General features: G+C 52.6%; 1 protein-coding gene across 7 annotated transcripts; it reads right to left on the bottom strand.

Annotated features, from left to right (window-relative positions):
* Positions 1 to 1,558: 1,558 nt before the first annotated feature.
* On the bottom strand, positions 1,559 to 24,841 carry VEGFA (vascular endothelial growth factor A). 7 transcript variants are annotated; one of them, XM_068939493.1, is made up of 9 exons: positions 24,713 to 24,836; positions 18,262 to 18,313; positions 12,925 to 13,121; positions 11,035 to 11,111; positions 10,586 to 10,618; positions 10,272 to 10,418; positions 7,826 to 7,897; positions 6,523 to 6,654; positions 1,559 to 4,206 (listed from the first exon to the last, which is right to left on the bottom strand). In XM_068939493.1, the coding sequence occupies exons 1-9, from the start codon at positions 24,776 to 24,778 to the stop codon at positions 4,185 to 4,187; spliced, it is 798 nt and encodes a 265-aa protein (XP_068795594.1). In that variant the 5' UTR covers positions 24,779 to 24,836; the 3' UTR covers positions 1,559 to 4,184. The 7 variants fall into 7 exon arrangements, with proteins under 7 accessions (XP_068795594.1, XP_068795589.1, XP_068795588.1 ...); XM_068939488.1 differs by lacking the exon at positions 6,523 to 6,654 and having other exon boundaries at positions 24,713 to 24,841; XM_068939487.1 differs by lacking the exon at positions 7,826 to 7,897 and having other exon boundaries at positions 24,713 to 24,841.
* Positions 24,842 to 25,986: the final 1,145 nt, after the last annotated feature.

Below are 25,986 nucleotides of genomic sequence, written 5' to 3'. Positions count from 1 at the left end.
ACTGTTGAGGGTGAGAGGGAACCCCACACTCAAGTGAGCCCCTTGAGCAGGCAGAGTGGTCCCGGGCAAAATGCACCATCCAAGCAGGCAGAGATGTTCATCTCGGAGCTGGTGGGTACCAGGTTACCTTGCTCTGTAAATGTCCTACATTTCCTGAGCCCTCAGAGGCAGGAAGAGAGAGGGGTGTATAGCACTTTTCTCCTTCAGGCACCAGGAGTGGGCAGCTCTGCTCGCAGGCAGGGTTTGACACATCGTGTCTGTCTGTAAGGAGCCTGCTGTCTCGTGCATCCAGGAGGAATGTCCTGTGTTCCATCGGGATGAGATTTCACACCCAGAAAGGTCTCCGCAGCTTGGCCCGCAGGAGCACCACTGACCCGCCATCTTCAATTTTTCTGATTTGCCGACTTATAAACATTTCCAAGCTCCTGTACAGCCAGCGCAAACCTAGTGACAATAGGCTTGCCATCTTCGTTGCCTTCCACAGCCCCCTGTGAAACAGCCCATAGATCCTCATAAGCCAAAAGCCAATGGTGAAGATGCAAAGCAGGCAACTCCTTGGGGTCCTCACCCCAGACATCCACGGACAGCCCGCTCACCTCCTCGCTGCTGGATTCTGCGAGATGTTACTGGACAAGATGAAACAGCCTCCTTAAGTACTTGTCTTCTCTCCTCCACTCTCTGTCCTCTGTAGAGGCACTGCAGATACACCTGCTAAGCTGCCTAAGTTGGCCTTCAAGCCTTTACTTTGGCAAAAGCAGGACTGAGGCAGCCATGAAAGCAGTGGCTTGTATTAACCCAAGTGGGTTGCCTCCAAGGCATCCAGGAGCCTGCAGTGCGCTCCTCTCCAACGCAACCAGAGGATTGGCAACATGTGATTCACTCACCTCCACGGCTGATGAGGGCTGAGGAAAGGACTGCGCTTGCAGAGAGCCCTTCCTCTGAAAGACCCCAAAGCACTTCACAGAAGATGCAGTAGTATCGAGGTTCCTCACAACAGGCCAAGCATGGTAAGAGCTTAGGAGTTCTTCATCCGTGACAGTGTGGTCTTGCTGAGCCGTCATCAGTAGCGGGTTACACACTGCTCCAACAGCAAACACAAAGCCCATTACCAGTGCAGGGGAGGCTCAGGATGTCACTTCTCATCTTGGATTGTAAGCTCCACCGAATTCACATCTAGTCGTGTCTGTACAGCACCCAGCAGGACGGTGCTTGGCTCCTGACGAGACAGAGGCAGGGTTGGGACCATCACCACATTCCTTTGTATCGGGGGCTGGAAAGGAACCCAGGAGCGCTGCCCCCTTGTTCATGCCCATCAGACCACCCTCTTCTCACTGAGCTGGGAACTTGGGTTGAGCCCCGCAAAAGTATTTTGGCGCCTAACTCCCATTGATTTCAAGGGGCTTTAGGTACCTACATACTTCTGGAGGCTCTGGGCCCAAATCCAGGAGTCCAACTGGCAGGTTGCTTGTGCCCTGTAGCCGCCAGAGGCAATGCTGGAGGGTGTGTTACACAATGGAAGAAAACCAGGATGCAAGGTAGAAGGAGAAGGCAAAGGAAATCAAGGTCAGAATTAAATTCTTTAATACAAAAAACGTGTTTGTCGTCGTCGTCGTCGTTTTTTTAAGATATATCTGTAATTTCTTTGTTTAAAAATAAATATGTACTAAGGAATATCTTGAAAAAATTCACTAGACACAATATGTAGTGTTAATATCTTTTTTCCCCGCAATTATTACAGATAAACAGTAGCACCAATAAATAAAATGATAACAAATATTAAAATTAAAAAGGAGAGAGATTCAAGATGTAGAATTTTCTATTTTTCCTGTCTCTTCTTTTTACATATATAAAAAAATCGTAGCGTCTATTTAATCCGAATCACACATATACATAAACATATATATATATATATACAAACACATAGCCAAATATATATATAGTATGTAGATGTATATCTAACCCTCGTCTCAATAGGAATGTGTAGGGGTAGGTGTTAGAGAAATTAATTAAATAACTGCCCATAACATGCTACTGACTCTGCCAACAATTGGGGAGAGATGGGATGGGACAACAGGAAAGTTAAAATTTATACACAACCAGTACAAATAAAAAAAAAAAAAAAGAGGAGGTACGGCTTATAAATAGTTGAAATTAAATATTAACAAAGAATACTGAAAAATCCCTACTCTTTAATTAAATTATCTGTTTAATTTCTAATTTAAAAAGGGATATTAAATAAGTATATAAAACACTTTCTCTTCCCTCCCCCCCATCGGAAGCCTTTGTCTTGCGCATGATGCAGCATGAGTATTATACATTGTAGATGCAAGCACCCACCCGTGTGTTTTTTCTCCTTCTGAAAGCCATCAGTCGGATGGGGAGTTCCTAGTGGTTAGTAGTCGCTTGTTGTGAGTCTGCTTTTAGACTGTCTTGTCTTTTTGGAAGATTTCCGTGTTGTACATTATCAAGCGTTGAAAATTCAGTTGCAGATGATGTTTGGCAGCATTCTGACACAGACTGAGTACCTTTTTGATTATTATTATTATTATTAATAATTTTAATCACAGAACTAGATTATATATATCCACATAGATGTACAAACACGCTTTCGGGGGTGTGTGTGTGTGCGCACGTGTATAAGGTGGGTTTCACATACACCACAGGATATATTGCAGATACACACATAGCCAAGATTTTCAGAAACAACTTAGGGATTCCAGGTGCCTTCACATTTGATTCCCCAGCCCAAGAAATGGAAAAGGGGCCTGATATTTACAGAACGTCCAGAAAAAATGTGACGTTCTAAAGGGTCATTAACACCGGGCACGCAAAACTGAAGGCAGCAAAAATTGCTTCCTTTTTTCCCCCGCTTCAATCTTGGCATACATACATACACATACACATACATACATACATATATATATATATATATATATGAGAGAGAGAAAAACAAAAACATACATACACACAGACACAAATGCACACATTCACATACACACACACCCCGACTGTGTATATACTTTTGATTAATATCCCTTTCCAGAAATGTTCCATAAGCATCTTGGATGCTCTTGAGTGGCAGCTCTGTGCATGAAGAAAGCAGACAGTGCTGAACAACTCTGTGGCTATGCACCGGTCCCCATTCTTGCTTCAGCACACTGTAGGCCTTGTGTCCTTTTGCAGCCACCAAGGGCAGGAAATCTAGACTCCTGTGATACTTCCTTGAATGGAAAGTTAGTGTGCATCAGCTGCCCACCATCGTTAAGAAACACTAGCACATCTCTCTGGCAAAGTTTCTATAGTGAATAAAGTCAACGCAAAATGTACACTGACATCCCATGTCCCAACAAGGCAGGCAGGTTATGAGACGATAAGGGCGAAGGTTGGGGGAAGAGAGGGGAGGAGGAATCCTTGATCACGCAGATAGCCATTTCCTTGGCCTTTGACCCATCGCACCCTAGGATGCCTCTCTTTGGAACTCCCTGCCCATCCTCTCCATCACCTCTCCTCCCTGTCCCAGGCAAGGAGAAGGTGGTTTGCGGAACAGCACACTCTACAGAGAAACAGCGGAGGCCGCACAAGTCAGTTAGAGTTAAGAAGTTTACACCCAGCGCTTCTACTCAAGTCCAGTCTTAGCTTGTTTCTTATGCCCCAGGTAGCCCGCTTGTGTCCACAGCAGTCGAGTATTATCCAGTGAAGACACCAATAACATTAGCAATGTTAAAAAAAATAATCAGTATATATATATATATATATATATATTATATATATATGTGTGTGTGTGTGTGTGTGTTTGTGGTTAAGATATACATATATGTATATATAGATGTGGTTAAAATATATATACATATATATATATGTATATGCATGTATACACACATATATATGTATGTATGGGAAAACCCATCAAATACACCCCTATAGTCTTCCTGGCTCTGTTATTTAGCAGCATGAAAAGAAAAATAAAATAAAACAGTTCAAAACCCAAAGGTGAATTCTGTGCGGCGGGTGCCTTGGGGAATGTTCCTTCCGGAGTCCATCGTCCGTACTGAAAGTGCTGTGCTCTACCGATCCTTCATTTTTAGGGTTCATTTGGATTAGTGTTTTGTTTTGTTTTTTTTTTTTCTGTCCAGGCGAGAAATCAGGCTCCAGAAACAGGGCTGTTCCCCCTTCTTTTCCGCTGCTCACCGTCTCGGTTTTTCACATCTGCCAGAGAGGAGAGGGAAGGGAGAAAAAAAAAAAAAAGAGGAGAGGTTAATGCTTGTGACTGGAGGGAAGCAGGGGAGAAAATGTGAAAGGGAAGGGAAGGAAGGGAGGTTGCTGATGTGTTTAAGAGCACATGGTGTTAAGACATGGCGTGGTATCACTGGTGGGGTGAGGTGCTGTGCAGATGGGGCAAAACAGCTGAATGGCTAGCATGGATGGCTAGATGAATTCTACTCCCCAAGACCCACTTAGACTAGGGAGATACTGGTACAGGGGTAAATTTAGAAGCAGAATCACAAACTTCCCCACATACAAGCTGTGCTGAGTGTCTTGTTTGCACCCTCTCACACCACAAACACACACACATGCACACACACACACATATACACACAGTAAAACAAGGCTAAGCAATGCATGCAGAAAGACACACTCCCTCGGCTCTTCACCTAGCCCCTTGTTTGGGTTGGAAGCAGTGCAGACAATAAAGTCTCATGCAGGCAAGAATGTGAAAAGAAAGTGCCTCTTATTCCACTGGCTGCCAAGAGCAGGGGTTAGCGCCAGAAAACAGCAGCAGCAGCTCGCAGAAGCAGCAGGAGAAATGAGAACTTGCCCTTCCCTGTAGGGCCCAATTCAAACTCTACAAGGAGAAGGAGCAGGAGGAACTTCAGCTTAATCAACTTCATATCCATAAACAGGTAAGTTACCTACTCCCACGACTCCTTCCTATCCTCCTGGCCAACACACCAGCTCTGGAAACCTCCTATAGTGCCCATCATCTCATCAGAGGGAGAAACTAGTAAAATATTTGCGCCACCATGACTTCTTTGGGGTGTTGTCTCTTTTTCCTTTGCACTTGGGAATATTTCTCATCCTTCAAACTCTGTAATCTCCAGCTATTGTGGGGATAGGGGACAGAAGCAGGGGGAAAAGGTCAAGGTAAGGTCTGGTCTCACTCTTCAGGAACTATGCTTGCTGGGAGAAGTGTACACTTGGAAGCTGCTCTTTTCTGGCCTCTCCATCAATTTACTTTCCCGCTCAAGTTACAACATCTGAGAAAATTCCTCTGTGTGCAGAGCAGTTTTCAAAGCTCTGGCAGTGCCAGAAGCTTCTCTGGGTTTTGGCACAAAGCACTGTCGCACCTAATGGAAACACCTGCTACTTGCAGCAGCTTTAGTCACCCAGCCTATTCCAGGCAGGCAAATGGATGCCTCTTCTTTCAGGATGTAGCCACAGTAGACCCTGGATCTCTCTCCCTTTTCTTTCTCATCCAGATGCCACCACTGCAATATTCCCTTAACAGGAAGAAGCTCCTAGATCTCTGTGAATGGGGCGCGAGTTCAGAGTCACAGGCAAGGGCTCATCAGCGACCCCATCTCTATGTCTGTCTTTATGGATAGATAGGATGATCACACACTGGAGATGCACACACAGCTGGTGTGAGTCAAGAGACCCCACTGAGTTCACCAAAGCACCCAGGTGAGAATCAGGAATCTCAGTTCCTGCACACGTTCATGCCATAGACGGTGCATGACAGGTAGCACTCAGACAACACATGCATAGCATGGATCTCTGAACAGACACAGTGTCTTTGCATCTCCCCCCTCACATCTGAAACAAGAGACCTGCCTTCACCTAGAGACAGATTTAATCCCACTGTACCCCCCCATCACAGCCCTGTGTGAAGCCCTTCAAACCACATCTCTGGCCAAGACACGCAGGGAACTGTGAGCACAGCGCAAGAGGACACGGTCCTCTCCCTGGCTTTAGGAAAAAAGAGGCAATAGAGAATGTGGGGACAGCCTTGCAGTCGGCTCCTGGCCCGGCTTCCCTCACTCTGCACACAGCAGAGTGCCCAAAAGCCACATAAAAGGGGCTTGAAAGACAGGCATGGTCAAATCCTAGTCAGCTAGGAAAGATTTGGCCTTGTGCAATAGCACCCTCAGAGCTGCACACAGGTAACATACAGAGGGCTACAGACCCTTCCCCTGGCTACCACATCAGCATGAACTCTGTCATCTTGTTCTGGGGGAAAGAATACCTTAGATACAAACGCTCTGTCTCTGGGAGTCATCCCCATCCAAGTCCTGACAGCACATTACAAAACGCACAGCCACCATTTGACACAGGGAAACTCTGTCCTCATCTCAGTTAACCCCTCTGCCCTCTGGCCCAGGTAGGACAAAGGAAGGAAGTGATCATAGAGCACTGGTGCCAGAAGTCAGCAGGAAGCAAGCTCCCCCCACTTTCTCTTTCTCTCTCTCCTCTCTCTTTCTCTTTCTCTTTGTATGTTTCTCTTTCATCCTTCGGGACACAAACCTGCAAGTGCGCTCGTTTAACTCAAGCTGCCTCGACTTGCAACGTGAGTCTGTGAATTTGCAGGAACATTTACAGGTCTGGGGATCTTGTACAAACAAGTGCTTTCTCCTTTCTGAGCAAGGCTCACAGTGACTGCAAAAAGGCAAAAGGAAAGATGTCTAAGCTACAGCGCTTCAGCAGAAAGAAAATACACATGCAACACCCTAAACATCAAAGCAATCCCCTTGCCCCCTCCCGCAGCCCCCATGCTGCCCATTGGAGTGTCACGGGCTGATGGATTTTCCAGCAGCACCGCAGCAGCCCCAGGACCTGTTCAGGACAGCAACCCCTTGCGTTAGCGTAAAGAGAAAGAAAACAGGCTCTCTGCACAGTATTCACAAATGCTGCATTGGATCCAGTCGGCACAGGCCAAAGGGAGGAGGAAGGGGGAAGCAAGGATGGGAAGGTGAGAGGTCCCAGCTAGCTATTGATGTATCAATGAAAGGCATTCTCTGAAGTGGGTTGTTCGAGTAGAAAGAGGCCAGTGGCTAAAAGAGTTAACTGTACAGGGTTTCTCCACCCCTAGAAAGCAGCTGGGCTCCAGTATCATGTGCTTACCCCTGCAGTCTGCACTGCCCTTCTTTTTGTAAGCCCCATCCCCACCTTGCCACCTAGGAGTCTCCTACAGAGCAGCCATGAATTTGCAATGCAGAATTCTGTGAACCTCCGTGAGCGAAACAGAGCGAGAAAGACAGAGCGAGAGACAGATAGAGACAGAGAGAGAGAGACAGAGAGAAGCCACCATACCCAGCAGAGAAAGAGAGAGAGAGCCCCACCGTCTCCCCAGTATCCCCTCTCCAGGTTCCCACCGTCCCACCTCTCCTCTCTGCTTGTGATTCCACCAGACACGCACGCACACGCGCGCACACACGCACACGCACGCACATGCATGGCAGATGCCAGCCTGTCTGTCACCAGTCATCATAGCAGCGAGGGCACAAGACAAGTAGGGGAAGCGGATGACAAGAGCTGCAACTCGAAGGAGCAGAGAAGAGGTGCAAAGCACTCGCCCACCCACCCATGCTCTCGTGCCTTGGGAAAGTGGTCATCACTGATGATTAGAGAGAGCCAAGCAAGCCAAAGCCACCTTCCCTGAGCTTCCCTTAGTGCCAGAGCTGTGCCACCACCAGCGCTGCCCCTGCAGGGTCTGCAGCCCACCAGTGAATGAGGAGGGAAGGGAGAGATTTTGAGTGAGCAGCAAGCAGGCGGATTGGTTTGGGGAGAGGGAGGGAAGAGAGTCTACAAGCAGAGGACACAAACGTACAAGCTGGGTGGTTTGTACCGGCCTTTCTTGCGCTTTCTCTTTTGCCCCTTCCCCTTTCCTCGCTTTGATTTTCTGGAAGAAAAACAACAAAAAAAAAAAACAGAGAAAGAGAGAGAGAGAAGGAAAGAAAGGGAGAGAAAGAGAGAAAATGGAAGAAAACGCAAGGAAGAAGAGAAAAAAAATATAGCCATGTGCCTTGCTGGGAGGGGGGAAGCACATGAGGCAGGACTGGAGGGCAGGTCTCAGGGCCAAAGCACAGATCTTCACCTCGCATACAGATTCACTGGCCCCCTGTGCTCCTGCCAGCACTGCAACCAGCCTGCCTGCAGCCAAGCCAGTGCCAGGGCACATCATGCACAGAAACCACCTCTACTCAGGGCTGTTGCCAGCCCCCACAGCAAAGGCAGATCTGCTGGTGTCTCAAAGGGGTGCCTGCTCCCTCTGGAGAGGGGCAGTGGGAAAGGGATGAGGGATCCGTGGGGAAGGGAACAGAAAGCCTCGTGAAAGCATCACACAACCGCAGTGAGTGCAGACAGCCGTTTCGGGCGACAAGCTCAGACGCACACCGCTTGACTGACAAGAGGCAACCTGAGTAGAGGGGCTCTCCCACACCTCCTGCCTTGGGGGAAAAGAAGCTGCTCAGACCCAAAGTGGTGCCTGGCACCAGGCTGAGGAGGGGGCAGCCTAGCTCCAAGCAGCTCTTCTGCAGGGTTGGGATCAGTCCTGCTTTGGGATGGGGGCGAAGGGACCCTGGGGAGACCTGGTCTACACAGTCCTGCTGCATGGGGGGCTATCTAGCCTGAATGCTCTGCTCACCCACCCACCTCCTGCCGATGGCTCAGAGGACTCCAGGAGACCTCGCTGTCCTCTACCAGCCCCTCCAGTATCCTCCTTCCTGATCCCCAAAGGAGAAAGAGGGAGGCCTGACCTAGCTGTGACACCCAGGAGATGATAGCCAGCAAGCGGCTTTGGGATCTTCCCTCCTTTCCTCCCCCACCCATCCCCTCCCTCCCTCCCCTCACTTTCCACATGGATCTCCCAGACAGTCAAGCAGATGGAGCCAGGGCACTGACTTGCTTCTTAAAAATTCACCAGTTGCTCCTGATTTCTGCACAAGGGCTAGGACATGCAGGCCTGGACGCTAAGCACTGATCTCTACAGTCCAGTGAGAGCTTGGCAGACGAATGAGCCCCAGCACACGGCAGCTCAGCAAAGACTCCCTCCTTCCTCGCTCTGCCTCCCTCCTTCCTTGGCGCAGCCCACCTCTGGAGGGGGCTGTAGAGGGGATGTAGGGAGACAGAAAGGAAAAAGAGGTGTTTCTTAGGCCCTGCCCAAGTCTTTTCCCTGGAACAAGTGTCTGAGCATCTGCTCCCTCACAGGTTCTGGTCCTAGCTGTCAGGATTTACAAGGGAGCAACGAGGGGAGGGAAACCAACCTGAAGGGAGGAGAGGGGCACCGATATAACAGGACTTTCAATCCAGCACAAACCGAAGCACACCAGTCACTCCCACCCCTTCCCCTCCTTCCCAGGGAGTGCAGAACCAGCAAAGAGCAGGTAAGGTACTGTTAGAAGAGCAGAGGGAAATGCAACACGATCTGGGCTGGCTGCTTCACCCATACCTCATCCTCACCAGAGCTCACACAGACCCAACTCTCGCACACCTTCAAACCACAGAGCCACGCAGACCGACCGGTCCCGGCACAGCCCCGCACAGAGAGGAGTGTTGGCTGCACGCAGCCCAGTGCAACCACGAGCAGATTTCCAGGGGGAGGAGGAGAGGCTGGAAGGCGGCTAGAAATACACAGCCACCAGGAGAAGGGTGAAAGAAGGTCTCTCTCACTCTCCCGCTTGCTCTCTCTGTCTGCTTCAGCCTCATCTCCCAACATTCACCCCCTTTCCTCTCCAACTCCGCACCTCTGAATGGCAGAGCCGCTATCCCAGCCATGCGCAGTCCAGTTGACCCCCTCGCCCAGAGAGGTCATTCTTTTTTCGATGTTGTTCCACGTTTTGTGATCGTTCCTGCAACTACTGCAGGACGAGAGCTTATTTATCTACTTTCCACAAGCTTTTTATTTTGAGGAGGAAAGAAAGGGAAGGTTGTGCTTAACCTCCTTCCGATCACCACAGCAAATCCATCAGGTTGAAAAAACTCTCACGAAAGCCTCCACCAAGACCTCATCAGGACATCCACCTCCCTTTCTGCCCTCCCAGCCCCCCACCCAACCAACAACAGTGTCACATCGCGCATGGCATCAGCCCTGCCTCCACCAGGCCTCTATTGCCACCTTTCCCTGTAGCCAGCAGAGTTCCTACCCAAGCTGCTGTGACAGAAGCCAGTAAGTTCTCACTCAAGCAGCAAGAAAAAAAATTAATAATAAAGAAAGGCAGCGATTTGCAGTAACCAGAAACACCCCAGGAAGAGGGAGGGGAGAGCGAGGGCTGCACCTTGAATCCATTCTGGTAGGACACACACGACGGGACTTCCCTGACTCAGGGTAAAGCATTAGGAACGACTGCCATGGTTGTGGGTCATGCAAGCTCCAGGTCTGGGGTATGAAGGAAGGACCGTCAGATCTGGGTTTCTGTGCCCACCTGGAACGGATTCAGAGTGTCGCCCCATGCACTACCATATGCCATTTCCAAAAACACCTTCTCAAAGTGAGCATCTTCAACCAATCAAAGAAATGGGCAAGGGGCAGTGGGGAGAGGAAACACCAACCAACCACCAAAAGAGAAAGGAAGAAAGGTTTATCACTTACTTTTCTTGTTTATTTTTGACATCTTTCTTTGGTCTGTGGGGGAAGAGAGAACAAAAGCCTTATTAGAAGGGAGCTTACCACATACACTTTCAGCATTATCCCCAGTTCCCACAAGTCCCAGGAAGGCCATGCACAGTTGACATTGCAGGACGCCCATGGCACAGGTTAAGTGATCCTCCTCCTCAAAGTGCCTGTTCTCTTGTTGCACCTCTCTGGCAGGCAGTGCCAACAGACCACAGGTTGTAGGCTAGCATTATCCACCCACGACAGCTAGAGATGGAGGGTCCTCACCAGCAAAGGACTTCTTTTCCAAGGCTCAGCCATCCCACTGTAAACCAGCTCAGGAGAGCGCAGAAGCCTCTGGACAACAGTCCCAACCCAATGGCAGGAAAGAGGAAAGACTCAGGGTAAGTTTATTGCAAGTGCAACCAGTGCTGCTCCATTCTCACCTGCAGTCACATTTACTGTGCTGTAAGAAGCTCATGTGTGCTATGTGCTGACTCTGATGGGGTTTAATTCTCATGATCTGGAAGAAAAGAAACAAAAAGGGTCACTACCCATTCACTATTTACATTCACAGCTCCAAAACAGCCCGCTGCGCAGCAGAACATTCATTTGCACCCCAGGCACTCCTGGAAAGAGCAAGGCAGAGTTTGAGCTGGTTTTGTGGCCCCATTCTCCCAGTTAGAGAAGGCCTTTGATCACAAACAAGCAGCAGCACCAGGCTCGTGCCAAAGCTCTGTTTGCTCATCCATGCAAAGCACCAGAACTGGTGGATTGCCTTGGAGACAGGCACGGGAGCGGGCGTAACACCGCGGCAAAGTTCTCACTGAGCCATCTCTGGCCAATACCAGAGATACAATAGCAGAGTCTCCAACCTGCTCTCAGATAAAAGGCATGCTTCAGTCTAAAGCAAAAGCCCAAAGCAAAAGCTCCATATCCCAGCAGCATGTTTTCCCCAAACCACCATTCCTTCCTGGCTGACATCTCTCTCTCTTTCTCACTGACTTGACATACCAAATAAGTCTGGTGCTCTATGCTTAGAACACGCTGCAGAGCCAAACATTTGCCTAGCCCCCAACCCCTTCTTGCCTCCAAGGAGTCACATGGGAAGCTATGCACGACAGTGCATGTATTGCCACAGCCTTTCAACCCAAAACCTGGCTGGACCACTAGCTCTAGCATTTGCACCAGAGATCTGCTCCAATGTCTCTGACCCTTTACAGGCACACGGGCATACCAGTCAATAACTGTAATTCAGCAAGGAATGGTAGGAAGAAAACCATCCTTAGCTACATCATACTAGTAGGCCCTGGCCTGGACTGGAGCCTGCAAGTGGAAAAGCAGTACGGGGAGCCATGGAAGCACAGGCAGGCTCTCTGCCAGAGACATCAAACACAGATCACGTCACAAGTAAAAACAGCTTGCTAGTAATCATATAGCGCTGTATGGCTCTTGTCTGTATCACAAAGTGATGACAATATTTACAGCAGCTATTCAAGAGGCTGAGGAGGACGGGACTACAGGTTAACGGTAATGAGCATCAGCAACATTGTGGATACAGCTGGGATACAAGCTTGGATCCAGGCTGGCAGAGAAGGGCAGTGACAAAGCTCCCTAAAGACAGTTTGCATCTTCCTAATGTACCCAGCCTTTGCCTTCACGGCTTTGGCTCTTCCAAGAAATGAATCCAGCAGCCTCCAAACAAAGGAGGAGGACACCCAGAGGCAGAAAGGCTTCTACACTTGACACTGCAACAGCGTGTTTCTTAGAGCCCCTTTTCACCCCTGCTGTGCCAACGTAGCTAATGACCCAAATCCTCCTGCTCTGCTGGTAAAGGCTGACCTCACGTGCCCTCTGGGAGAGAGAGCACTGACAGGATTTCCCCTTTTGCACTAGTCAGCTGCCTTCAGAGCAGCAGCTGTGCGGACCAAGCACAGAGCTTAGGTGGAAGAAGGCCCTGCAAAGGGACTTCTTGGAGGCTTCAGGGATAACAGCATCAGAAATGCTCCTTTGCATTCAGAAATGCTTCTCTGCACGCTCCTAGCTTCTGTATTTTTGCACTAGTAGGGTCAAAGCTACTGACAAGTGAATCCTCCTCTTAGCCTTGAACTGGTAAGAGCAGCTCATTTTTCAACCCTGTATGGCATAATGCTGGGCACAAGGATGAAGAGAGAAGTGAGAGGTGAGCCCTCCTGATCTGACACTCTCTGAGGTCTCCATCTCCTGGGATAGGATGTTCTTCCTCTTGGTGAGCTGTAGCTGGGACATGGGAGAGGTCACGTTGGCTGACTTGCACCCTCGACCCTGGCATGCCAGCTTGCAAGCTGGGCCCTCACCTCCATCGTGACGTTGTACACATCCACAGGGACACATTCTAGGCCCTCATCGCCGCAGCAACCTGCACATCTCATCAGAGGCACACAGGATGGCTTGAATATGTACTCCACCTCATCGGGGTACTCCTGGAAAATGTCCACCAGGGTCTCAATTGTCCTGCAGAAGCTGCGCTCGTAGACTTCCAGGAATTTGATAACTACAAGGAGGAACGGAGGGAAGAAGTTAATGCCAACTCAGCTCAAGAACACCCCGTGCTTCACCCCCTAAAATGAGCCAGATGGTTGCAACACATCTACCCTATGCTCTTCACTAACAGTTTTGCAGGCCTAAGTGCTTTGTCTCTGCCCTCCACACACACACACACACAGACAGCAGGCAGGCAAGAAGAGACCGTCTCCTACTGCTACTTCATGGCAGAGACAACACAGGCAGGAGAGCCTTGCTACTTGGACTGACTCTCCCTGACACCATGATGCATCCCATAGGTGCCTCCTCCACAAATCCCTTCCCCTGCTATCCTCCATGCTCTCAGACACGCTGCCACTAAGGATATTAGCTCAGCCAAAGAGCACCCGAGGGTGCTGCAAATGACCTGGGCTCTAGATGAAGGCCCTTCACTGGTTTATCTTTCACCTCCTTTCCAAACAGCCAGTTGCTGACCAAGCAGGTTTTAGAAGGCAGGGGTATAAACTAGAGGGGGAAGCATCCTTTCCACAGACCTCAACACAGAGGCGCTCCTGAGAACAACCAGATGGTTCTGAAAGACAAATCCACATGTCTTCACCCTTCCCCTCAGCTACTTCTACCCACGCAGATTATCCATCTCAGTATGCCACCTTGAGAACCACAACAGCACCTGTTACAAGTCACAGCCTCCGTGTCTCTGCACTGACCACTTTCCCAGACCAAAGAATCAAGCCACCCACTGAAAGATTCAAAGCAAGTTCACAGCACCCCCAGGATTAACTAGACCACATATAGTTGACTACTGAACCACAATGAGGCAGTGTGGGAGGGGGAACAGGGTGGATCTGCCCTTACTCCCTGCCTTCTATCTGAACGGAGCAAACACTAAGTGCTTGCGATCTGCACTGATTTCACAAGCATTTCTCAATGTTTCCCAGTCTCTTGCCAAAGCTTCATCTTGCTGCTTGGTCAAGGGTTGGAGAGATTTAAAGAGATGAGAGATAGGATAGATAAGTACACAGGCACAGAAACCAGCTGCTAGTATAGTTCTGCAAACAGTGAGTACCTGGAGCCCGCCAGGCCTCCTAGCTCTACCAGCATGCAGGCAAGGAAGATGTCTCAAATGGAGCAGATGATAAGTGTATGCACAAAGAGATAGTGCCTGCTCCATGCTGTTAGCCATTGTAATGATCCACCTGTACAGTATGCAGAGTCCTACAGCACCAAGGTTGATAACTCTGTGTGATAAGCACAAACTGCTTGCATCATGGAAAAAAAATGGGCTCTGGTAAGCGTTTCTAGAGTGCCCTGAACTTGTGACAAACTGGCATAAAGGTTACTTTGCCACAAAAATGCAAAAGCTTCAGGGCTTGGAGCTCACAGCCCGCAGTTAATTGTTGAAAGTTAATTCTAGGTCATGCAGAGCTGACAGTGCCACAGTGCTGAGAGAGAGTGTACAAGAGGGGAGGAGCTCCCATCCAGGGAGTCTGGAGTGTCAGAGAGTGTGAGCAGCTATTAAAAGAGAAAGTGGCTTATGAAAGGGAAATGCAGCCTGGCAGGCATGGACTTCTTGTTGGTATTCCTCGTCTAAAAGACAGCATGTCCCTGTTCCTTGTCCCTTCCTCTTCCCTCCTCCCCTAACTGCAGTATGCCTCCTGCCTCTTCTCCTGTCTTGTCTGTGCTACCTCCTTCTTCCTGTTCCCCTTCAGAGCGACCTTAGTCACAGCCTATGTTCCAACAAGTTGAACAATTTAATATGTGGGAAATTCTGCAGTCACAATGACAGCCACAGATCAGCACTGTTGATTATTCACACTGTGACAGCAGAAAGGATCTGGGTACTCTGGCAATAAAGGCACAGTTCTGGATAAAAATGCTCACGGACCCATGGCAAAAGAAGGGAAGGAAGAAAAGGGGGAGGGGGAAAGCAACAGTTAACCTCTGCAAATCAAAGGCTGCTCCCTGGATTAGTCTGGGACATAAAGAGGCAGAAACGGACTAGAAAACTGAAGTGAAACTGATTCACTTCTACCACGCTTTCCAAGGGTTTGCACTGTATGAGCAGCTGGATTATACCAGTGAACTACACTGCAGACTGACCGCAAAACAGTACATTCAATTTCTTTTGCAGAGTCTTTACTTTCATGGCTGTGCTCTGATGACTATACTTGAGAGCTGGGAGAGCTGACAGGACCAAATGCTTCCCATAAAGAATCCGGGAGTTTTTGCCTTTACTTAACGTATGATGATTTTCCAAAATCTGAATCAGCCTCTGAAAAGGAAAATGGGAATCTTCATCTAGCTGCCAATCAGAATATCCTGCCATGAAAGTCCTGTTGCTTTGATTTCACTGGACACAGAGCATTCAACACACGCACTATGCAATGCTCCATAATTAATTTGCACCACTGGTACCCAAACGTGAGCATGTGACTGAGGTACAGTCATTCCCACAACAGAGCCCTGCCCCTGCTACTTTATCGACATTTACACCTAGATATCTAGAGTCATATCCCACACTTTGCTGGGCTGATTCAGCCTATGCCTCCTTCCCATTGGTTGTGTTGGTGACAGAAGAACATGTCTACCTTTCACAGGGAAATATAGGAAGGTCACTGAAGGACTAACACCACTTGGCCTGTTCCCTTCCTGCAATTTGGGCCTCAGCCCATGTTAAAACTTAATCCCACATTTAACCCACACCCCTAACCTGTAAACACCTCCAGATTTGAGTCAGAGGTTCTTCTTTGTGAATGGAGGGGGAAATAAGGTTACAACCTAGTAAGGGCCCACATTAACTCTTCAGGGCAGGCAAACCCACAGCAGACAGGATCACGTCCAAATTTGGAGCGGTCGAGTGGGAACAAGCTAGACTAGAAAAGGAGCAAGTCTGTGATCATTTTTCCTCCCTCCTCGTCAATGGCTTAGCAGCAATACAGACACACTGTTCTTTTAAAAATAAGAGCGCAGCCACAAGTGCTGGTGGTTTCCTTTATTTATACCAGAAAATCTTTTCTCGTGGAACAAACAAAGAGTGTTTGTCTGACTCCTCTACAACTTCCCGTGCCACAAAACATGTGGAAGTCTCTCTGCGCACAAAAGGGTAGGGGCTGAAGCTAAAATTGCAGTCTCCAACCAGAGTTAGTCGATCCCAAATGAAAATTTGTCACAGTTTGACATCTCAGAGCAAGCACAAAATGGCCAAAGACATAAAATCACCTTTTAGTCCAACCCCAAATCCATAAGAGCTTTAGGAGAAGGAGCTGCAGAACTGTCCTTGTGGAAAAGCGGCACGTCACTGACTCCTCTTCACAGAGTAGAAACTGAGGCACAGAGAAAGGCTCTCCAAGGTCATACAGCAGAACAGAAGTGCAGCCAAGTAATGCCAAGAGCCCTGATTTCTAGCTCACAGATGTATTTGCATTGCAGAACCAGGAATAGCACCAAGGCAAGAGCACTTCAGTCCCACCACTCACAGCTCCCCCTCTCCCAGCAGTCTTCTTGTGACAGGGAATTATATTCTGTTCAACTCTTCCTGTCCCCAGGAAGGTGGCTGGCCACACAAAATGGCACGGATGAGGATACTACCTCTTTTATACCAACAGCAGAGGGACTAGTTACCAAAGTAAGCCTCACAGCAGGCTCCATCTTGATCCCCCTGGAGTCACTGAACCTTCCTCTGTTGACTTCAGCAGGAGCAAGGGTCACGCGCAACACACGGCAACCCGCCAGCAAATCACAAATGGATGCCCATGCAAAATGGACACCTATCACCAGCACAGCCTGCCACAAACCTCTGGCAACACACAGGCAGTCTGTCATACCAATAAAGTTACAGAAATCGAAATAGAGCACCACAAAAAATGCCAGCCTGGGCTCAACACTGCTGGAGCCCTCTGCTGACCTCCAGCTGGAATAACTTGGGAGGTCACAACCTGCTGGGCCCCTGCAAGACCCAAAAAGGCGATGAGTGGGCTGCTCCACTGTGAAGGTAAGGAAAAAACACAGACAGCTCAGGATGGTCTCAAAGCAGCTGACGATCACCTCAGCCTGAAGGCTCCCAACTCCACAGCACTTTTACCCCCCTTCTGAACCGAGCACCGCGGAGGGAAAGCCAACCTGCTGCAAGACGCGGGGCTGCACCGGCCAGGGGGCTTGCAGGAGGCACCCTGACCACCCTGGTGCTAACTGCTCTTCTGGCCTACACGCGGATTTACTCGCACAGACCGAGGGGGCGCGGGGCGCTGCCGCGGCCCGGCCCTCGGCCAGCCGGCGCCACACAGCGTCGCAATGGCTGCAGAGGCACCGCGATCTTCCCACCCCTGCTCGACTGCCAGCGGCAAAGTGCGCAGGGCCTACTGGGGCGCGCTGCTGCGCCCTGAGCCCGCTGGGGCTGCTAGCTCACACCAGCGTAAAAGGGCATATTTTTCGAGCCCGGCTCTGAGCGTCCTGGCCTGCCCGGGGGGGACTGGGGATGGGCGGGAGGGACAACGCCAGAAAAGCAGCCTAGGCTGCTGGTGCTGCTTCTCCTTTTTATTTTTTTTCCCCCTTTTCCCTCTTTTTTTCCTCCCCCCGGAGTCGTGCTGCCTCGTGGTCCCAGAGGGGTCGGGGCACTGCTTCGGCCTTTGTTCGGGGATCAGCCCTGGCCACCGAGCTGGGCGCCGCGGGGAAAGAGGCGGGCAGCAAGGATGACAAACTCGTTCCTACGGCACTGTGGCGAATCCCTAGGAAACTGTTCGCAGCCACGCAGCTCTTTGTGTGCGCATATATATATATATATATATATATAAAAAATGTATGTATGTATTTATATAAATGCAAACGTGTGTGTGTGTGTGCGCGCACGCACGCACTTTCTTCAGAGTTGTGGGAAAGGCGCGGCGGGCTGGGCCGGCCCCGCAGCGCACCCCGGCCCCGGCCCCACGGCGGGGCCCGGCCCCAGGCCCGCGAAGGGGTTAATGGCGGCGGCGCCCCCCCCCCCCCGCCCCGCCGCCGCCGCCGCCGCCGCCCGGGAGGGGGCGGTGTTGGCTCTCGGCGGCGCCCGCCGCCTCCTTCCCCCGAGCCCCCCGGCTCCCCCCCCCGCCCCGCCGCCGCCGCCCGCTCCCCCTCGGGCCCGGCCGGCGCTGCAAGGGAAGACGCCCAGCGCTTACCTTCATTGGGTTTCCGCTCCCCATCCCCCAGGGCAGGGGCAGCCTTCGACAACTGCAAAGATAACAGGGGGAAAGAAATCGGTCAAAACGCGCCCAGTGGGTTACCCGCTCCCCCGGGGACGCTTAGGGAGCTGGGGGGGGCGGCCCTCCCCCGGCCGAGCCCCCCCCTCCCACCCACCCGCCCTCCCGACGCCCAGACAGGCACAGAGGGGCCTTTTGTTTCCCCCCCTTGCCTCAACGCAGAAGCCGAAATAAAAATCGCGCGGCGGCCGGAGGGGAGAAGCGGGGCGGCGTGGTGCCCCCTGCCACCGGGGCCCCCCAGCCCGGCGCCCCGGCGGGCCAGGGCAGCGAGGCAGGCCCAGCCTCGGCCGCTCGAGCCGAAAGAGGGGGAAACTCGGCCCCCTCCAAAAGCAATTTCAACGATTAAGGTCAAAAACGGAGAGCAATTCGGGGCTGGGCGGGGGGAAGCTGGGGGGGAAGGAGGAGAAAAATAACGTTGGTGACCTTCTCCCGCTGACATGACAAATATGCCGGGAGATTTGTCCGCGCGTCCGCGCTCCAAGGCGAGCGAGCGGAAGGTATTTCCAAAGGGGGGTCTGCCTGGCAGGGCTGACCTGGCAGGGCGGCGGGCCCGCCTGCGGCTTTTAAAGCAGCCACGGGCCTGCTTCTCTTCCCCCCCCCTCCCCCGGCCCCAGCCTCCCTCTCCCCACCACAGAGGGGAATCCGGCCCTACAAGAGGGGGGGGGGGGGGGACGGAGGCTGTCCGGCTCGAAAGGGCATCGCTCCTCTTTCAATGTCACACATGTCTGTCGCTGAGCGGTGGTGGCCGCAGAGGTGTCGATATCTGGCCCCCGCGTCAGAGCGGTTAACCGTTGCAGCACTGCTTCTGCCAGTAACTCCGCGCAACGGCCCTGTCTTCCCTCCTCTCCCCTTGGCGCAGAGGGTGCTGCAGGCCCCCACCAAAGGGGCCCGTTCCCCGGCTGCTCCATGGCGCGGCCGAGGCAAGGCTCCCTTCCCAGCGCCCCCACCTCCTTCCCGAGCACAAAAGGAAGGCCCCCAAGCCCACCAAGCTGAGCCCCGCGCTCATGCCCGCTGTCCTAGGCCGGCAAAGGGGCGCTCCCAAGCAGCTGGAGCGGGCGGTAGTGGAAACAGATACCCCACCCCAAGATCAGGATGGAGAAACGTCAGGCCGCTTTGCTAAGGAAGTCTTTCCAAATCCCAGGTATAACAAAAACTCCACTCTTCCTGCTCTGTGTGAGGGTTTTAGTTCTGACTTAACTTTCCAGCCAAGTCAGGTTTCCCCCTGCTGTTCAGTTCTGAAGCAAAACCAGAAAATGCCCCAGTCTCTTCGCTTGTGCAACGTAGGTTGCCACCTGTGTGACGCCACGCGCCCCAGACACAGCTGCATTTCAGCAGAGGCCTAAAAATAGTAGCGATGCATGCACAGAAAACGTTGTTTTATCAGCAATGCACTGCATTTAGGCTTAGAAAAAGGCCTCCCTGATCTCACAGTTGTAATTCCAGCCAGAAACATGACTGAACTAAGCAGGCAAAGTCCACCTCAAGCTCACAACAGGAATCTGCCATCTATGGTCTTCCAGGCAGCCCTGCGCGCAGGGCAAGTACCACCTTGTGAGCACCTTTTAAAAGGGTCGGCTTTTAAAAGGAGGCAGAAAGAGAGCTGGCTAAGCCCCAGAAGCCCCTCTCCCAGCCGTTCCTTTGTGTCTGTGCACACTTCCCTTTGTCTAAGGCTCCCCTGACCTAGCTCCTTGCTTCTCAGTTTGGCTGAGTCCTTCTGTACCTGGGCATACCACATCGGTCCAGGCTTGAGCCACCCCGTGCATGGATCCCTTTATTCCCTGGGGAGGAGGGGCCCCGTGCCCAATCGCAGTGCTAAGGCTGCGATAACAGTTTAAAAAGCAGGTTCTGAGGAACAGTTTCGTTCCTGAAGTGTGAAGGTCACTGCAACAGCACAAACAAAATGGAGGCAGCAGAGGTTGCAGCGGCCTTCCAAAGCCACTCAGTGCCCCAAGTTCTGTGGGTCAAAAGAAAACTGCTTCAGGGCAGAAAAGCCCCAATTTGTGCCATAGCACAGGAAGAGAATCACTAGCCAAATAAGCCTATTCAAGTCACAGTGCCCCCAAGACCTTCCGCAGAGGGATTTGTGCTTCACGCACAGAATGACCATGATGGACTGAGCAAAATTAGCTCGGAGACATCTCCAGGGTCGCTCTGCCCATTCTCCCTGCGAGGCCGCCCAGCCTTCTGCTGCCAAGCCCCTTGCCGCCCTGCACACACGCACCCACACACGCACAGTACACAGGTGCCAGAAAGCAGATATAAGCCGCACACTTTCACTGCTCACCTGCCACCTGGCCAGCACCTCTCCCTGCCCCGATGTACCTGGAACAAGAGCTAGAATCCTCTCCCAGAGCTCAGCTACACCCAGGTTGCAATTCCACCCTGAGAGGAAGGAAATTGAGATAGGTACAAAGCCTACCAGCAGTGGGGTGAAGGAGGGTGCTGGGCTCCCCATGGCTGAGCTCTGTATGCTGCTTCTGAGCACTCAAGGGGAGCTCTCACCAGAAACCCGAAAGGTTTCGCAGAACTACCAGTAACATGGTGTTCGCCCACTACGCTGAGAAACTTCTCTGCCCTTTTAGCCGTGCCTTTCACCTGTGGCTGGTGCTCTCAAAGCCTGTCCACGAGAAGAGCAGATGGGGTGGGGGATCTTGCCTCGCTTCAGACCAAGCTGCTACATATCATACAGGGCAACTGGAAACCAAAAGCCTTCCAAGGAACAAGCAGGCCCAGCGTGCCCTTCGGTGGAAGCCTGAAGGTCATGTTCTCCTCTGCTGGCTTTTGGAATTACTCAACAACTCTGTAACACAATTTCTTTCCAATAGATTTTCAACATTTCCCGGAGGTGTGGAAGCAACCCCTGAGCTTGTGAGAGGGGTAAATGACGCTGGGAATGGGGCTAATCAAGGTGAAGCTCCTTTTTGTGCCCTTCGGACGTTGAAGCCAATGCACGTTCTGAAGTGGGGCAAAACCCTCCCTAACAAATCGATCCACCTCACCCCCTCTGTGTGTCTGCACCTTCCCTTCTCCTCCAGTTCCAGAATGAAGCAAGTTATTCTCTGGAGGGAGAGAAAAGGTTAATCAAGTCATTCCTCTACAACCATCACCCCCCTCACCACCACCACCAGTACTCTTTCTCTCCCTTCCCCTCCCCCTAATCTTTGCAGCCTCATTAAAAGAGCTTTGTAACTGTTTAGGACTGGAACAAACAATCCATCCACTTTGAGAGGGACTCTGGGACAGGAGTTAAGGCACTTTTCGTCTTAGGCGCTAGAAATTCTTCTCAGCGGTTTCTACTTAAGGGGTGGGGGGGGGGACTCACTGCACTCCTTCTCCATTGTACATTGAAGACAGCGGTTGGTAATCCTGCAAGCTGCCAGCACAGCAGAGGCACCTCTGACACGCAGCAGAATGGAGAGGAGAGCGTATTTAGGTTTGCTGACAATGACTGAGCCCCTCCAAGGTGTCAGCATGGGCCTCCCTCTGCTCTGCTCCCCAAGGAGCTCTCCTCTCAGCGTGTCTTCAGAGCAAGGGCAAGCAGCGACTCTGGGAAGGTGACCCGCTACGTCCCGTCCGCCGAAGGGCTTGGGAGGCAGGTTCTGGTGGTTCCCAGCATGGCCTGGCGCAGAGACACACCAAAAGCAGCAAGCCTGGTGGGTGTGTGATCATTAGCAGTCTAGTCACAGGCTCGCTCTCCCTCCCTCAGTGTCTGATCGTTGCCTCTTCCCTTTGGCAATACAGCTGGCGTAGCCAGGTCCCAGTGCCTTTCAGAGCAGGAAGGGAAGAGTTCCCACACCCTTGTCAGGAGTGACCTGCCACCAAGCTGCAGCCGAGACCTTCAAACAAAGGAAGATCAGGAGCGACCGGCCATTCCCCATTCTATAGGAAACAGGGGCCTGGAAGGGGACAACAACTCCAACCTCCCTGACCCCACGGGGCGTGAGGACCATACACCACAGCTCAGGCACTGGCAAACAGCTGGGACAGTGGCACTGCAAAGCCACTTTTCCTCCCTCTCCCTACACAGCAAGGCTATCGGCACAAGTGGAGCCAGACACCTGTGGCATCAGCACTTCCCAACCCGGACCATGACACAATTTCCCACTGTCCCGGCCTCACTGCCCTCAACAGCGATGCATCCCCCTGCTGCCTTGACCAGAGGAGCACCGTGATTCCAGCACCTCTCCTCCCTCACCTTTAGGAAAGCAGCCTGACATGCGCTGGACCCTGCTTTCCCAACTCAGCCTCTGCCAGGGCTTTTATTTAATTCTCTCCAACGGCGCCTGGCTAGCTAGATAGGTTTTATTCAGCATGACAGTCTGATTAACAGTGCAGATAAATATTATCATCAAAGCACAAAACCCTGCTCCCGACGTGAAGAGTCATGCTTTCTGCCATGCCCACAGCCATCGTCAAGCTGCCTACGTGAGATCTGTTGGTATTTCTAACGTTCCCATCACCGTGGTGCCCAGGCGACCAACGGACAAATAAGGAGAGAACTGAAGGACAGACCTCACCGTCTATCTGTCTGAGCACTTATATGGCCCGCATGTCCCAACTATCTGAACATCTAGCACAATCTCTCATGTATTTATGCCCACAACATTTCCCCCCTCCCCCCTGAGTTTTTCCCTACTTTTTCCCACCATTATGCTCTTTCTATTTTCATCAGCACCATCCTCCTGCCTAAGGGAAAAGGCAGCATGAGGCTTTTACACAGCTCCTAAGGGCAGACAGACCTGGACTCTACCTGATCCACAGTTTCATCTCTGGGGAAGAGGAAGGGGAGGGGAGAAGGAGCAAGGGGAGGGTTGAAGGGTATTATCACTAGACACCGATACCGGGTGTCTAACCGATAGGCAGGGAACTGATTCTATTGTACTCAGGAGTTTACTCAGGAGCTGTGAGGCAAAGAAACCCTGTTTTAAGTGACGGTGAAAAACTCTTAGCGGAAACAACTGTCCCATAAACCAGATCTGGCACACAGGCTGCACAGACCTGCTCTGTGACACGCTCATAATGAGAGCTGAGCCGTGGTTCCTACTGAGCACAGCCGAGTACGGCTGTCACTAAAGAAAGTAGAGATATAACAGGCTAGAAACAAAGCGTGCAATGCCTGCATGACTTCGGTTACAGCTGAAATGGCTCCTAATTGGGGAGTTACCTTCCAGCATCGGTGCTGAATAAACGACGTGAATAACTGATTAGTTTGCAAACGGCATTTATTTTCATGATTCTGGAGGATGATCTAGCCAATATTCTCTCCAAGTGCTGAGGAGAAATGGCAGAAGAAAACTAACCTGCTATAGCCTTTAAAACATAATCCATGTCCGCCTAGCAAACACTGCCACTTTCACGTGGACACTCTGACTAAACCTCTTAATATCTCTTGGCAACAAGGCCCTCTTGATTCTTTCAAAAACAGGGAGATTTATAGGACAGGTTTGCACAGCAAACTGTCTTTCCTTTCCCCCCCCCAAAAAAAAAAAGAAAGAAAGAAAAAGAAAAAGGAGTTAGTTTCTAATCCCTCAGGAATGACAATGAGGCAAAAGTAAAAGTGACCGAGGAGGAAGAGAGGAGAAAAATGTACGGTTTTGTAATCTCGGTGCAGGAGATATGCATTTTGAAAAAAAAAAAAAAAATCAATCTGGAAGAAATTCAGGATCCATTTTGTCCTCTTTGATCTCTATTTGTTTTTCCAGCTAGGTATTTTGAACTCCACTCGGCAGCACGAACCCGAGCTGGGACCCAAGGCAAATACCGCCGAAACACCCTTTTGCAATGTCAGGAGACCCGAGGACGGGAGGAGAGGCTGATGCAAGAAGGCAGCGCGCTGCCTCCCTGCCCCGCGCCGCCCGCAGCGCCCCAGCTCCAGCTCCGGCCCCGGCCCCGGCCCCGGCCCCGGCCGGGACCCCACGCCGCCCGCCGCGCCGCGCCGCGCAGGCAGCCCCACGCCAGGGGCGTGCACACGTGTGCGGACACCCCACGCGGCACTCCCGGCTGCTCGGGGGGCCTTGCGAAGCGCCAGGGGAGGACTTTTACCCGCTGCTGCATTGCACACACACACATACACACATATATATACGTGTGTGTGTGCACGGTATATACATATATACACATACACACACGTGTATGCGCGCTGCAAGCGCCCACCCGGGCTCCGCCGGTGCCAGCACAATGGGCAGCACGGGGGCACCGCACCGAGCAGGTGGGCGGCGAGGGGGTCGCGAGAAAAAAAAAAAAAAAGGGAAGAGGAGAGAAGGAAAAAAAAGAAGTCTTTCTTTTTCCCTTGCCCCCCGCCCCCCCGGACGCCCGGCACAAAAGCCCCCGGCGCGCCCCCCGCCCGCCGGCCCGGGCCCTCCCCGCTTACCTCCGCGCTGTGCAGATAGAGCAGCGCCGCCAGCCCCCAGTGGATCCAAGTGAGCAGAAAGTTCATGGTTGCCGGCGCACGCCGCGGAGCGGGGCCCGCCGCGCTCCGCCTCGCCGCCGCCGCCGCCCCGCCGCCGCCGCCGCCGCCGCCGCCGCCGCCGCCGCCGCCGCCGCCGCCCCGCCGCGCTCTCGCCCGCGCCGCCTCCGTGCCCGCCGCCGCCTCCTGGGGTGCCGCCGGCCGGGCGCTGCCAAGGGGGTCCGGGGGAAGGGGGCTCCTCTTCGGGCTCTCCGGTTTCACCCCTCCATGAGCCCGGCTCTCCGCCGGCCCCCGCTGCTGCTCAGGGTGGGCGCTCCGCCGGGCCGAGCGCAGGCTCCGCGGCCGCCCGGCCCCCGCCGCCGTCCGGCCGCCGCCGCCGGGCAATCCGAGCTCCACAGCGGCGCCGGTGCGCGGCCGCGCTCCCCGCGCCGGGGGCAGGCAGGCAGGCAGGCAGGCACCCGCGCCGCGCCGCGCGCGCACGCTCTCACGCGCGCACGCCAAACTTTGCGCGAAAAGTTTCAATGCATCTCTCGTCCTGCGCCCCCTCTGCGCGGCGGCCTCCTCCTGCGGCTCCCCGAGCCGGGGTCGCCTTCCCGGGGCGATGGGGCTGATCCCACCGCCGCGGCTCGGGGCCCGACCCCTCTCCGGCAACTCGGCGTGCTGAGGCGGAGGGCACGAACAGAGCGCGTTCCTCCTGCCCTCTCTGTCTCTGTCTCTCTCTCCCTCTCTCTGTCCACCGCTCAAAAAAAAAAAAATCAGAATTAAAAAAAAAAAATCCAAACTGGCTAGAGAGGGAGGGAACTGGGGCGGGGGGAGGCTCTGCAGGAAAAGGAAAAAAAAAAAATCCCAGCGGATCAAAGTGTAGGTGGGGAAAAATAAATTAAACGAGAGGATAAAGCAAGGCGGAAAGCCAACAGCAGGTCCCGGTGCCCGGGGAGGGCTGCTCCCGCGGCGCGCTGTCCCCCGCCGGCGCGGCGTGCGCTCCTCGCCCCCGGCGCCGCGGCAGCCGGGCTCCGCGCACTCCAGCGGCGGCTCCGCGCAGCGCCCGCTCCCCGCGCAGCGCCCGCCCCACCGCCCGCTCGCCGGCGCTCTGCAACTGCTCGGCGCGGCCGCGGGGAGAGACGCTCCGGCAAAGTCCCACCCTCGAGGCCGATTCCCCTCCCTCCTCTCCTCCCATTCCTTTCGCGCTCGGCCTAAAAGCCAGGGAAGTGAAGGGGTGCGCGCCCCCTCCCCTCCCG

This window comes from Struthio camelus, chromosome 3 (genome assembly GCF_040807025.1).
Source record: "Struthio camelus isolate bStrCam1 chromosome 3, bStrCam1.hap1, whole genome shotgun sequence".
NCBI lineage: Eukaryota > Metazoa > Chordata > Aves > Struthioniformes > Struthionidae > Struthio > Struthio camelus.
Note: the sequence above shows the minus strand (reverse complement) of the source record. Positions and strands in the feature narration are given on the sequence as shown.

Coding starts and splice junctions, on each gene's coding strand:
- VEGFA (XM_068939493.1), bottom strand. CDS start 24,778: ATGAACTTTCTGCTCACTTGGATCCACTGGGGGCTGGCGGCGCTGCTC. Junction 7,898..10,271: donor CCTACCAGAATGGATTCAAG/GTGCAGCCCTCG, acceptor TTTTTCTTCCAG/AAAATCAAAGCGAGGAAAGG. Junction 4,207..6,522: donor TTAAACGAGCGCACTTGCAG/GTTTGTGTCCCG, acceptor CCTCTCTGGCAG/ATGTGAAAAACCGAGACGGT.